This window comes from Hermetia illucens, chromosome 2, assembly GCF_905115235.1.
Source record: "Hermetia illucens chromosome 2, iHerIll2.2.curated.20191125, whole genome shotgun sequence".
NCBI classification, from domain to species: domain Eukaryota; kingdom Metazoa; phylum Arthropoda; class Insecta; order Diptera; family Stratiomyidae; genus Hermetia; species Hermetia illucens.
The window spans coordinates 19,028,262-19,042,100 of NC_051850.1; the positions used below are offsets into that span (position 1 = coordinate 19,028,262).

Sequence of the window (13,839 nt, forward strand, 5' to 3'; positions counted from 1 at the left end):
TGGACTGCGTTGGAGGCGAGAGTCAATTTCGAGTTCTAAAGTTGCTGCCTTTGCCTCAACTAAATCTTTACAACACTGACAAATTTAAAGTTACATTTGGTAACTTAGGTAATCCGCAATGAAGTTTTTCAAACAACGACCGGAGAAATTGTTGAAGCCGTGAAGAAGGCTGCTGAAAACAAATCTCCAGGTTTAGAAGACGTCCCTAACAAGGTTCTTTCAGTGACCGTCAAGACAGTACCAGAGTTGTTCGCTTAAGCAGTTACGGCGTGTTCGAAAGGAGTTTTCTGGCGCAGTGAAAATAATGGAAGCTGGTATTGACTTCGAATCCAAACAAGCCCTTGGGAGCAATTGGCTACTATTTAAACAGCAACAAACTTAGGTCCATAGGAAAATGGAAGGGTGGTATCCTGAACAAGCAGAAGCTGATAGGTGAGACCTGCAGTCGATGTTATCAGTACGGTGAGCTAAATTGTGGATACCAAAATTGCGGAGACGACAATTGAGTATGGTGTCCGGATAGCTTAGTGGGTAGAGTACAAGGTTGTCCTACGGATGGTGGCGCTTCAAATCTCACTGGTGGCAGTGGGATTTGCATCGTGATCTGACCTCCGATACCAGTCGACTCAGCTATGTATAAGTACCTGAGTCAAATTAGGATAATAATCTTGGGCGAGCGCAATGGTGACCACATTGCCTCCTAGAGGGTACTATTATCCTGTAGTATACCGTTACGGTTTTGAATGAAGAGTTCTACCACTCTTCAAGGCCCTAATCCAATTGGTTTGTTGCGCCGCCGATTATTATTTCCGAGTTGTCACAATGTCGGCAGATGCCGGATTTTACCTAATACTAGTGCCAAGCATTTAGGCCTCTAATTTACGAGACGGGGTAGAATAATCGAGGGATTAACCAGAAAAATAGAGTCCTTCTACATGGTTTCGTATAATTTCACATGGAAAAGGGTCAGCGACCATCTGAAGCAGTTTGTAATTTCGCTAATTTTTGCGGATGATAATAAGCGATGGCATGCCTTCGCAGATGACATCGGAATGGCTATCGTAGCATGATGCCTTGGGAAGATCGTACAAGACAATCAGTGAGATTAGCTCCTGGTTGAAAATACTGGCTGGTCTAACACTACAAGAGCATAAAGTTGAGTTAGTTTTGACCGGCTAACGAATAAGGGATAGTGACGAAGCAGCACGCTATTTACAAGGATCGGGTAAAATATTAGGGGCCTGAAAGAGAAAAAATGGCTCCGGCGTGAAAATAATGGGACTCTCCGTGAAATAGTATAATTGATCTAATTACCGTGTTTCTCGGTGCTTCGATGGGGCACGCTGAAACTTCTTCATTTCAAGGATCTTTACTTGTGCTATGCCTAGCTCTTCTCTGGACGCTTGTTCTGGATTAAAAAATCGGAGCTGCATATTGACTAAATGTATTAAAAATATCTTTCTTCTACCTAACAACATCCGACCAAAAAAGCTTGTGCTGCCATCGACGTTTTTGTGGACGTAGGTAGACACTTTCTTAACGCAACAAATGCAAGAGTTGAAATTACGAATCCAATATCTTTCATGAGTAATAAGCGCAGGCTACGTCTGTTTCAGCAGTAAATGGCATTTGACACATGCGGAAGTTAACTACGACAGAAAGCGCTTCCTGAGGAAGAGTGCCCGGATGACAAGAAGACCTCACAGGAGAATTGGCTAAAGATTCATAGTTGGCAAAGAAATATCTGACCGGATACGGGGTAGATGCGCTATGGAAGCTGATCTCGGCGGATATGTTCTTTACATGTATGGTGTGACAGTCTGTTAATAACATCTGCAGAAATTTATAGTCTTTTGTTGATATTTATGTGGTGCTCTGACGTGGCGGGGAGAAAGACTGGATAACAGCCCTGTCGGCTGAACCAAAACCAAGTGGCCGAGAATAAACCTCCACGTGGTAGCACCGGGAAGCTAGTAGGCTTCAAGGCTTAATTGGGGCGATCAGACCTGAGTCAGTACGGGGGTTCATCTGAAGTGACTTCAGCCATGAAACTTCACAAGAGGTATACTGGTACTATGGGAACCAGAATAGCTCTCTGAATTTACATGGCTTAGGCGAATTCCTGGGGAGTGTATCTTCAGTACCGTTTATTCGCGCGTGGCATCCTAGTGTTGTTAGTTACGTCCAAGTGGACAAGAGACCTTCGAGCCTCAAAAGTTAAGTTGCATTAACAACTCGTGTGCCGCATTTATTTATTTATTTACCGGATAACAAGCAATTACTTAATGTCCTCAGGAGGAGGAGAAAGCAATGATCTTATCCAATGCTTAAAACTACTTAACGAAAAGAAGTTAAAAGGACCAAGCTGTGATGCGTGGTAACTTTGGCGAAGCCTAGGAATCAGGGAATGGAAGTAGGCTTCGAGTTTTGCGGAGGGCACGTTGAAAATATCTGCGCTACGTATGTTATAAGACCCAGGACGGGATGTGATGTCGTTAGCGGCGGAGCAGTCCATCAGATCCGAGGTAAGTTTAAAAACTGTGTATAAATCCAGATTGGATCTACGCTGTTGTAGGAAGGGGAGGTTCAGAAAGCGGAACCGAGAGGGGTAGTTCACATGAGGGTAGTTTTTCATAAAGAAGAGGGAACGGGTGAATTTACACAGCACGTGTTCAAGAGCAAGACAATCACAATTACGGGAAGGTAACCAGATTACGGAGCAGCACGAGGGGGTATTCCTCACGAGGGAATTAAAGAGAGGAGGGGGGTTGGATGGACTCAAAATCAGAGGAGAGCGAAATATAAAGCCTAACTATTTTGTTGCTCCATTGGTGACTTCGAGGCAATAATTGTCAAAGCGGACTCCGAGGTCTTGAGTGGAATTTAGTTATGATAAGGAATGTCCGTTAAGAGAATAGGAAGTGGACGGGGATTTAATCGATTAGCGCATAGAGTGATACTTTCTGACGTTTAGCGTTAAACCATTAGTAGAGCACCAACGAACCAGAGTGTTTAGGTTAGGTTGAAGGGAAAAACAGTCTATTGGCGACGATTTAGCGGGAAACAGCTTAAGGTCGTCGGCATAGAGCAAACAGGAACTAGTAAGAAGGGGGGAAAGGTCGTTGTTAAAAAATAAAAATAACAGAGGACCCAGGATATATACCTGTGGGACAAAAGAGGAGGGGGAGAAGGAGTAGGATGTGCAGCCGCCAAAAGAGACGAGGTAGAATCGGTTGGCAAACCATAAAACAAGTGGTATGGGAACACTTGGTGACGAGAGTTTGGATAGAAGTATTTTGTGATTTACAGTGTCGAAGGCGAAATCAGTATAAATGGTATATACTTCTTGCCGTATCTGGCGACAAAGTTAATAAAATCAAGTTGGAGGCACTGGACCTACACTTAATAAAGCCGTGTTGCTCTTTCACTATGTGGTGGCCAAAGTGGACGGACAACCAGTCGCTAACGTACCTTTCCAAGATTTTGGAATAGGAGGAGAGGAAGGAAATGGAACGGTAATTCCCGAAAAGCATAGGATCACCACTTTGTGGATGGGGATGGTGAGAGCCTCTTTGTACAAGCCGGGAAAATGATTCCCTTCGGGGATTTTGTTGAAAATAAAAGATAGGGCAAGGGAGATGGACTGACTAGTTTCAAGCAAAAAGAGCTTTGGAAGACCATCGTAGCCAGGGCCGACAGTGGCATTAAGTTTGTAATGAAGTACTCGACTCCACTGGCGGGAGGGATGAGGAGGAAAGTGGGAGAATTCAGACTGAGAAAAAATAGTGGTAAAATAAATCAAAACATAGTTGGGGGGATTAGCTGAGGAGCCAGAGAATTTAATGAACGGAGGGAATAGCTGGGCAGGACAGCGGGAGTTGCGATTGTGGGACCAGAAAGATTTGAGGTTTCCATGCTTTAGTGAGTCTTCAACAATGGTCAAATATTCGTTCCTGGACTTACGTATTAAGGATTTGACCGAGGTAGGGAGATTTTTGAAAAAATAGTGTGTTTTTGACGTGTTTGTGTGTGTGTTTTGTGGAATTCAGTGGTGAACCAGACAGGGTAAGAGCGTAGGCACTTAGGAAAGAAGGGGAGACGTAGCAGGGAAGAAAATTCGATAAAATGATATGGAAGGTTTTGAGTGCTTGGTCATATGTTAATGGAAGGAGGAGGGGAACCCGGTTCCTTAGTTCGGCAGAGTTTTAGGTAGGTCTTGCATCCGCCAGTTTGAATGCTGAGCTATGTACTCAGTATAGACTCTCATTGTGGTCACAAAATCAATCCTATTACAATGTCATTAGACCATGGGTAAGTTCCAAACTACCTCGTAAAACTATCAGGGCGTAACTGCATATAGGTATGTACCCGAGCGTCCCACTTGACACTAGGCTTGATGTATCGCACACGTGAAAATCAATATGTGTCCATGTTGATACACGGAACGCATCTGCGCAGGTGAGTCTTTTAGGCTGCAATTCTGTTGTCGTACTTTTATTAGCTTATTTGAGTTTTGAGTTAGTAGTCTCCTTAGAGTATAAAAGCCCAGCATTTTTCTGTTTCGGACGATCTGCAGCATCCTCTTTTTGAACATTCATGGAGGGAGGGGGAAGGGCAATATCATGAAGCAGATGCAAGATTCGGGAAAAATATAGAAGGCGATGGAAAAAGTCATGAAGGTGGTCTATAATTTTGTAAGGAAGGTAGATCTTCGAAGGAAAATAAAGAACAACCATAGGAGACCAGTTGATAGCTGAACCTGTTGTGCGACAAAGCACCGCGGTGACAGATCTGTGGGTGAGAAGAAGGTCATTCTTGGTGGGTACAAACTTTATATAGTTGGGGATAGCAACACTTGGAATTTCTAACCCTTTCATTCTACACATGCTGTAAATCAAAAACAAATTAAAATGATGGAAGATCCAATTTAAACTCTCAGTATTATCCTCCTCATAAATCAATTACCACTTGTTCATTGCCTAACTCAAATGGCCCCCATTAATTAAATCAATTATACATACATCAATCGTTCAAGAAATGTTCGTCCATAAAAACTCTGCCAAATTTCAATTAGAAATACAACATTGTAGGCATTGACCATTCTCTCCCAGCTACACACTTTACTTTAAATTGTTGTTCACACGATTATAACGATCGCCAATTAAGCATACCAAAACCTTGGATTAGACGCAAAATGACAGCCTCTGGCCTAATTCTTTCGAGCCAAAATTGGCTAAAGGCAACAATAATTTACTGAAATAAAAAGAACATTTCCGTTGAGTTTGTTGACTCTTTCGAGCTGACCTTTTGCGGACAACCAACAATCAATCTTACAATTTGATTGACATTATAAAACTGCAAACGAACAGAAATTTATCTAATTACAGAGGATGTGACAATTTCTCAGCAACAGTTTCAGTATCTATATCTTTTTTTTTTCTCTGCAGATTCAGCTGTTGAGAGTTGATAAATACAATATTATGCGCGACATTTTAGTTGTTTCTTTTTAATTAATTGTTTTATTTTTTTTTTCCAAACAATTTTATCTCTTACAAACAGTTGAATTTAATGAAGATGAAGATTTATTTGATGATTGATGATCGGATGTTGACATGTTTGTTGCTCAAATATATTTATCCATATACTCGTATGCATGTTACTATATATCTGGATGCATTGTTGCTCCACTGTTGCAGGGAAGCGCAGCTGACGTTGAAAATTGTGATGCTTTGGTTCCTCGTACTATCGCCGCTGTCATTATTCGTTCCTGCCATCCTCTGTTGCATTAGCCGTTTCAGGTCACACTAGCTTATTTAATCAAAAAACAGAATAAGAAACTTAAAGAATTCGCCAAGTTCTTTTGAAATTGTTTGCTTTGCGTTTCGCTTGCTTCCGTTTTTTTTCTTCTACATTATACAATAATTTATTTATTATTTGATTCTTAATATTTATGATTGATGGTTTACCATTTTTTTCTTGTTTTATGGATTTGTTTTTTGATTGCTAAATCACTTTTGAGACCAGCCCAAAAGTCATGTATGAAAATTTGCTTCATTTAAATTATATTAAATTGTTGTTCATTACCATTATCATTATTACAGTTAAAATAAGTTATTCAGTTCAATGTTTTTCTCATATTTTTTTTTTAACACCTAATATTAATTAATTTTGTTTCTTTTCTTTAATTACATTCCATTTCAGCTTGGTTGGTTTTTTTCTTCAACATTGTTAAATTACATTCTAAATTGTTTTGTTTTTTTTTCAATATAATTTATTTGCATTATATCAATTAAACACACAAAATTTGAACGTAGTTTATCTAATAAAGATGCAGTCGATTTAATTGCGCACACAAAACAATAAATAACAATCGCTTTTTAATGGCGCAATGTACCTGAAACGAGATGGGAAAAAATTAGTAAAAAGTTAAATAATAAAATAATTAAGATTTAAAATCCAAGGTTAACGATTGTCAATAGGTTAATATTTTTTGGGATTCTGACAGTAATTCACTATAAAAGGGGTTTCCCTAAAAACTGGAACTGGAATGCCATTACTGCAGAAAAATGGAAAATGATCTCTGCTTTATAAGAAAAACCATTTTATGGTTGAATTTAGCACATAACGAAACAGATGGATCATGAAACGTAAATACTATATATGTATATTTTTTCTGGAATAATAAATTTGTGCTGCATAAGGCTCTACCTTAAGGAATTGGAGATCATATTCCGAAATTCTGGTAAATATGCAGATACATTGGATCCGAAAAAATTTCCCAGTTTACACGAAAAGAAGCTATTATATTGGTGAATTCCGGATTATAACTAAATGGCTCAGGCGGCAATGATGTTGCATAGTTTATAACGATACTGTAATTTCCACGCAGATTTGAAATGTATCCGCAGTTTTTTCTATTAGTTGTAGGATGGAACTAAAACGAATAAATATTTTTCAACTATTTTCAATACATAGTTTATAGTATCCACGCCTCTGTGCCATGTCAACCAACAAATTCACAAAATTGCACACAGCATTTGCTATTTTTCTGTACGACTTCGCATATAAAAAACAATATCTTTCAAACAACAATTTTAATTATTATCAAGTCGATGTCACTTTACACAAATTGCAAATTAAAATGAACATTCACCTCGTATTTTTCTCCTAATTGTGTACTATCGAATTCATTTTGCCTAACGCCTTGATTTGGGCAATAGAGAATTTTTGGAGAGTTCACGCTTGTGAAGCTGAATTTTTGTTGTTGCAGCATGTACATGCAAGCAGCGAAAAGAAGCTGGATGGAATTGATAATTTCAGGGACTAAAAGATTGGCGGTGCCTTGTTATAGGTGATAGCAGAAGAACCGGTAAATCACCCGGCCGGTACAGACCAAAGTTTTGGGGAATTGAGATAAAGGGCTAGATACTAAAGGACCTATCGGGTATTATCTTTAGTGTTTTTACGGACGGAATGAGAAAAAGTCGTCTGAATTTTTGGGATATTAGAAAATTGATCAAGTAGTGATTTTGAATGAAAGAAGAGATAGAAAAATTAATTTCGTTCGTCAGTCCCGCGATATGTAGGAATACCAAAATGGGAGAAATAAGGGAAATATCGTAGAAAGTTTGAAGCTGCAACAAAGGATCGTACAAAGGATCATGAATGAATGAAGAAGACGTTGGTACCGATGCTTCACAATATCTTTGGGGTATTTTTGGAAATTAGATGTTCCCCGAATTTCAAGTTTTAATTTTAAATAGTAAAATGATAAAAATTAATGATCGGAAGTTTTCCTTGGGGAATATTTCTTTTTTAATTGTCGGCGTGAAAGCCCATATTGACGAGGCAGTCGTAAACCCTAATATCTAGAAAGCCTTGGAACCTCCAGAAGATTATCCAGTAGTTGACTTGCATCAGTCACGGGGCAGAGTGAAAGGGCACGATTGTAATTCGCGAATCGAAGCTGTGTAGGCCCGTCTGCGTATAATTGAGACTCAACAGAAGTATCCTTGGACACCCCTTGCCTACCGCTTTAATAACAATCTAAGAAGGTGGGAGATTTTTGATATTTCTGACAAACTACAGGTGGTCACCATTCGCTAATAATAATGGAAGTTTAAATTTCGCCTTGTGGCTCATAAAAGCTTCCAGGTGGTCTTTCATAGCTCACAGTGGTCAGTTAAGCGGCGTCCTCAAACAAATGTACGCCGTCCAAAGACAACATATTCTGACTACGTCTTTCTTTTATAGATTATATGTTATAGAGTGTGAAAATGTTCTAAACTGGGTTTTAGGTTTTTTCTTACGGATAATAGTCAGCAAACCGTTACCTGGCCCTCCACAATATCTTACCCTCATTTAGTTGTTTAGAATTCGATCATTTGTTTAAAAAAAGAGGGAAGAGTTAATACACTCTGAATAGCTGCACAAAACTTAAGCGTCTAAGGATAAATGTAGGGAGGGCGCACCTCATCCGGGGTAATCGTATTTACTGAAAGAGACCAAGAAAGTTGATGTAACGCTGAGGTAGTGACTCTCCTGTAAGTTGCATACTGACAATTCACTTAAAGGATTCTCTATTTGCCATACGAGGCTACTCAGAGGAGCAGAGATTTGTGGGCAAACAGTTTGTGAATCAAGAATTATCTTTTTGCGTTGGATGCGACCATCGTGCCTAACAGGTAGACTAATTTTTCGGCTAACGGGAGGGCCTCTGTACTAATCAGGCTTGACAATAGACACTAGCGTCCCAGTAGCGTCAATTAACAAGATTTAGTGTGCCTTCTATCCGATACGCGCGACCGCACCAAACTTGAAATATATTATGGAAAATATCGCGGCTAAGGTGTTACAATCAAGAGAGAAGATACACGGTAGATTGTATCTTCTATCAATGTTCTTCTTGTCTCAGATTTCTGCGGGTTTTAGGGGGGGGGATGATAGAATGATCCCTTGAATTACAAAGTTACCCACGAACTCATAAATGTTATGCACCAACATAGACTTCGTACATGGAGAAGGTAGAGAACTTCGATCCCTCTAAGCTAATGCGGTCCGCTTTCGTCGTCTGGATGTCGTCTGGCCTTGGGAGAGTGCCTTTCTGATTGGACGATATATATCTTGAATGTCTCCTCTCTCTAACAGAAGTCAACTTGTCGGTTACGTGATAATAATCTGGTGGATGGAAAATCTGTCAATGACCCACTCCACGATGTTGAATGAAATGGCTTGTCAGTTTAACATTCGGGCGGGGACTGTTTCCTTAAGCCAAATGAAAGGTGTCCGAAAGCAGTCCCTTCTGGCTCGGAACTTTGTTTCCTGCCACTTTTGTCCATATTTGGCTTTCTATACAGAGGTTGTTGGTACTAATTCTATCGATTTGCAGGTTTTCCCCATTGCTTTTTCGTAGAACGCTCCGCTGACTACATGCTTCCGTTTAGTTTAAGAATTTACGCAAAGAAAAATTGGTTTTTGGAGTACCCGCTCTGAAGACAGCGATGTGAAGCGAAGCGTAACAGAGGCAATATTTCTCAGTTCACGTAAGGAAGATCAAGCGCTATTCCACAATTTCATAGCTGTTCCATCAATTGGCTCTGGGACGCGATGCCCAAAAAAGCTTTCGTCTGGAGAAATGGCTCTCTCTTAAGTTCTTTGATGGTAAAGTACTGGCTAACTGGCAGGTTTACCAAGGTACAAAATGTGAAGCAAAAAAGTAGTCGCCGTTGCGCGAGCTGCCCATCACAAAGAGCATGGTTCCTGCGACGGCTATAGATATCTGTATCCAATTGTCAAAAACCGATACCTCCACCAGCACTTCCGACATTTGGTAAAGTCTACCTATCAGCTCTAGAGGGTTGAAGACTGAATCAAATGCGATACTGCGAAATCAGACATTTTAGCCGAGCTTTGGTACGCTTAAAGCTAGCTAGTTGAATGACTGGAAAGCGAACGCAATGGCTCCAACAGGAAAAAAATTCTGGTAAAACGTTCAGAATATCGGCCTATTCGGTTATTATCGCACACCATGAAAATTCTGAAGAAATATAATGAGAGACATAGTACTTTCAACATTACCTATTTAGATAATAAGAAGGCGTTTAACCACGTAAGCCACAAACTCGTTTGGTATGCACAGCGACAACAGAGAAGAAGGAGAAGAAGAGTCTAAACTGTTTCTTCATAATTCAAAGGGAAGAGTTGGAGGTGGTTTGCAGGTATATCAAACCGCTCGCGTCTCCGTCGGTATCTGCGAAGGAAGGTCCATCTAATCATTCATCTTCGTTTTGAATAAGAACACTGTCACGCCAGACATCCAATGTTCATACATTACACACTACTCTATGCTAGCTCCTTGCGACAATGAAGCTGATCCTAAGCAGTTTGTTCAAAGTCAGCATGATCGGTTCTTGTAACGTGGCCTACCATGAAAATTGAAGAAAATAGAGTTTCAGACGGTCAATCTTAATGAAATTCGGTGATAACGACTTGCCCACAACCGAGCTATTCAATTACCTCTGAATCGCGCTAAAGAATTATTTTGCGTATCATTGCAACTTGGATGAAGTGGTTCTACACAACTAGGTTTCATCGCGATCAAATTTAAACTTCCTAAGACCGTGACTGCTGTCATGGAAGCAGGGAGCCAAACTCCAGCCGCCACGGATCTTCAGAGGCAACCCTTAGCATTCGCGAAGAAAAGCAGCTCTCCCACCCTGCAGCTAGAAATCTCTCTGAGGTCCCCAAAGAATGGTTTACCCAGTGTCCGTAGCCTGACTCTAGCTAGAGCTGGGCAATCGCAAAGAAAGTGCATGAGGGTTACCCCCTTTTCCGCAGCTTCGGCAATGCGCCCCTGACAGCCGACAGCGAGACACCGACTGGACCCGCCAAAGAGCTGCCAAGAGCGGAGCCCTGGCCAATCCGTCAGCATGTTTCCCCTCAATGTTTTTATGCTCAGAAACTCGGAGGAGAGTGACTTTGAGGGTACGCCCAGACTGTTCAGCGCATTTCTGCACTGTTTCTCTAGCCTGGAGGATGCCCGCTGAATACAAAGTCTTGATGGCCAGTTAGCTTTCGGTCAGAATGACTATGTTACGCTTGGGGCTCGGATCACGCTCCACCCATCGACAGACTTTCAGTATCGCCAGTACTTCCGCTTGGAATACACTGGTGAAACCTTGGAGACCATGTGACTCGAATACACTGTGTGTATCCCCGCGCCGACTCCACAGACCATCTTTGGTCTAAACTACACTCGGTCGTTTTCTATGGTAGGTTGAAAATCGCTTGGGGGTGACGGAAATGGCGATGTTGTGCAAGATCAGCATGATCACCTCCGAAATGAAGAAATCGATGATCGATCTGGCATTGCATTATTCATCGAGAAGTTTAGAAAGAATGCTCGCTAAGAATGCCTCACCACCCATTTCGATGGAATACGTCTCAAAAGCCGTCTGAACGGTAACAATTGGCAGGCTTGTCTCCTACCAGCCTATGGTCGAGAGAATCCGGGAATATACCCCAATGAAAACGCCAAAGAAGAAAAAGAAGATTTTTCACTATACTAAATAGACGGGGCACAGTTTCTCCCAAAGAGGTGCGATTCATTATCAAGTGAAAGCAAATACACTTTGTTTACATTGAGATACGTTTACTTACCTGGGGTAGCCGAGGATTTTTTTTGTGCAATATGAGTTGGATAAAATTCTAAACAAAACTTTTAAACTTGTTGCTAAGTCTAGGAAGGTTTTTTCTATCATTATATTGTGGATCACTAACCATAAGTTAAAATGGCCAGAAAGGTGGCCACAAATAAGAAGGATCGAGACCAATGAGTTAGAAGAACAAGCACAATAGCTGTAAAAACTAGTATGAGCGACTAAAATTCAACAAGATCTTATCTGCTTAATTGTTTTCAACCCTGAAGGCGAGCTGCGGTTGTTTCAGTCCTGGCGATGGAGCAACAGAACGAACTGGGAGAGCGTGGCACTAACATACGACTTAAACCAGCAACTGATTACCTCGTATACTGACGGATCCCTAATCGCAGAAGGAACAGGTGCCGGGGTCATTGGTCCAAAGAAAACGTACTTTGAACCAATGCTTACTCATAAGCGCATAAGCTTAAGCATAATTCAGACGGAAATATATGTCATAGGCAGATGTGTTTCCTTCAACCTCGAAATAAACTATAGAAGATAGAACATCGCTTTTCTAACCAACAGGCAAGCAGCTATTAAGGCGCTTAGATCTTACCAGGTAAATTCCAAACTGGTATGGGAATACCTTAACAGACTGAACATGTTCGGTTCGCACAATAATGTCTGGATACTCTGAGTTCTAGGCCGAATTGGGTTGGAAGGCAAGGGATCAGCTAGCCAGGAAAGGAGCAGCGACACTGCTGTACGGACCAGAGGCATTCTGTGAAGTCGGAACTGGGTTCATGGCTACCACATTAAAAAACAAAAAGGGACAAATGAAGGAACTTTACTGGGAAAACTTACCAGAAATGGAATAGTCCAGAGTGCTTATGGAGGGAAACGAACCCAAGCGCACGAAAGATGATTTAACCTCACTGGTCACTGCAGGCTAAATTATCACCTGAGGAAGCTAGGAATATCTACGGATACTGTCAGTATATTCTGTGGGGAGAATAATAGAGCTTCCACACATGTTCTGGGACTTGCAATTCCGAATGAGAGTTTCAGTTTTTTCTTCCTGCTGGGAGCTAACTTTTTGTGTTTGTGACCAATCCTTTCCTATCTTCTCCATTGGTGTAGATAGGAACAATAGCTCGAACGTTGTTTTATTTTCTACTTTCGCCCCTTATCGAGATGATCCCTTTTAAAGGGACTCTTGAAACTAGGAAGAACATATGAAGAGCACCCTTTCTAGTGTTTCATGTCTCAGTCGTCTTGGACGTTCAATGATTTACTAATTTCTTCCTGAATCTCTTAAATATTTTATAAGGCATCAGATTTCCAAATTTATTGCGAAAATAACAATAACTTTAATTTGTGTAATTACTTCGGTCGCAAATTTCACAATGGAATGGAGATTGTATCTGTTATTTTATGTCCGCTCTTGATTAATTGGTTAGCGAAGGAGAAATTCAAAAGAGGAGGTTATAGTTCTAGCACCAAAAATCTGGTAAGAGGTAAGGGTAATTTCGAACGTAAAAAACTTTTCTTTTGGGGTATTTGTTAATTATTGATGACAATGTATTAGGCTTAGCTTTACTTACACGGGCCTCTGTGGACCCCCAACTCCCACACTCGTCAGAATCAAATGAAAGAGTAATTTAAAAAAAAAGAAAAAAGAAAAGAAAAACCACCATAAAAAAAGCCGTTAAGGACATCCATCAGACGGTAGCATATCTCCGCAATACTAAGAACCAGGGGACTCTACCCAAGAAGCGACAAATTAGAGAATCAAGCAGTAGGACCAAGGTCAATATCGGCCTTCTGTGAAGACCACAACAAACAAAAAAAATGTTAAAATAACAGGGATGAACATCAATGCGTCTAAGGTCATTATTGATGCCTGATGCCTTGTGCTGAGAATGATATACTAGGGACACACATGGTGACAGTCTACCTTCTTAAAGCCGCAGCGATTGAGACAGAGAAGCTTCTGCGCTTAGTAATTACTCAAAAGACAGATCTCCACTCGCAATTATGGAAAGTTTTTGGAAATAAGGAGAAGAGTAAAGGCAAATTCTTTAGGATCTGGTAAGATGACCGATCTCTGGAGGAAATTGAACACCACACCTGCTTCATCAATTACAGATTTGGCATCATATCTGCGCATGTGCAGAAGGAAGAACCAAAGAAAGAAGGA

At 40.7% G+C, this 13,839-nt stretch overlaps 1 protein-coding gene across 11 annotated transcripts in view; it reads right to left on the reverse strand.

Moving 5' to 3' along the window:
* Nucleotides 1-5,503: 5,503 nt before the first annotated feature.
* LOC119647762 overlaps nucleotides 5,504-13,839 on the reverse strand; it is a 724,584-nt gene continuing 716,248 nt past the window's right edge. For all 11 annotated transcript variants that reach the window (XM_038048883.1, XM_038048884.1, XM_038048881.1 and 8 more), the window contains one exon: nucleotides 5,504-6,394. In XM_038048883.1, coding sequence (XP_037904811.1) covers nucleotides 6,378-6,394 — 17 coding nt within the window. In that variant the 3' untranslated portion in view covers nucleotides 5,504-6,377. The remainder of the gene's footprint in view (nucleotides 6,395-13,839) is intronic.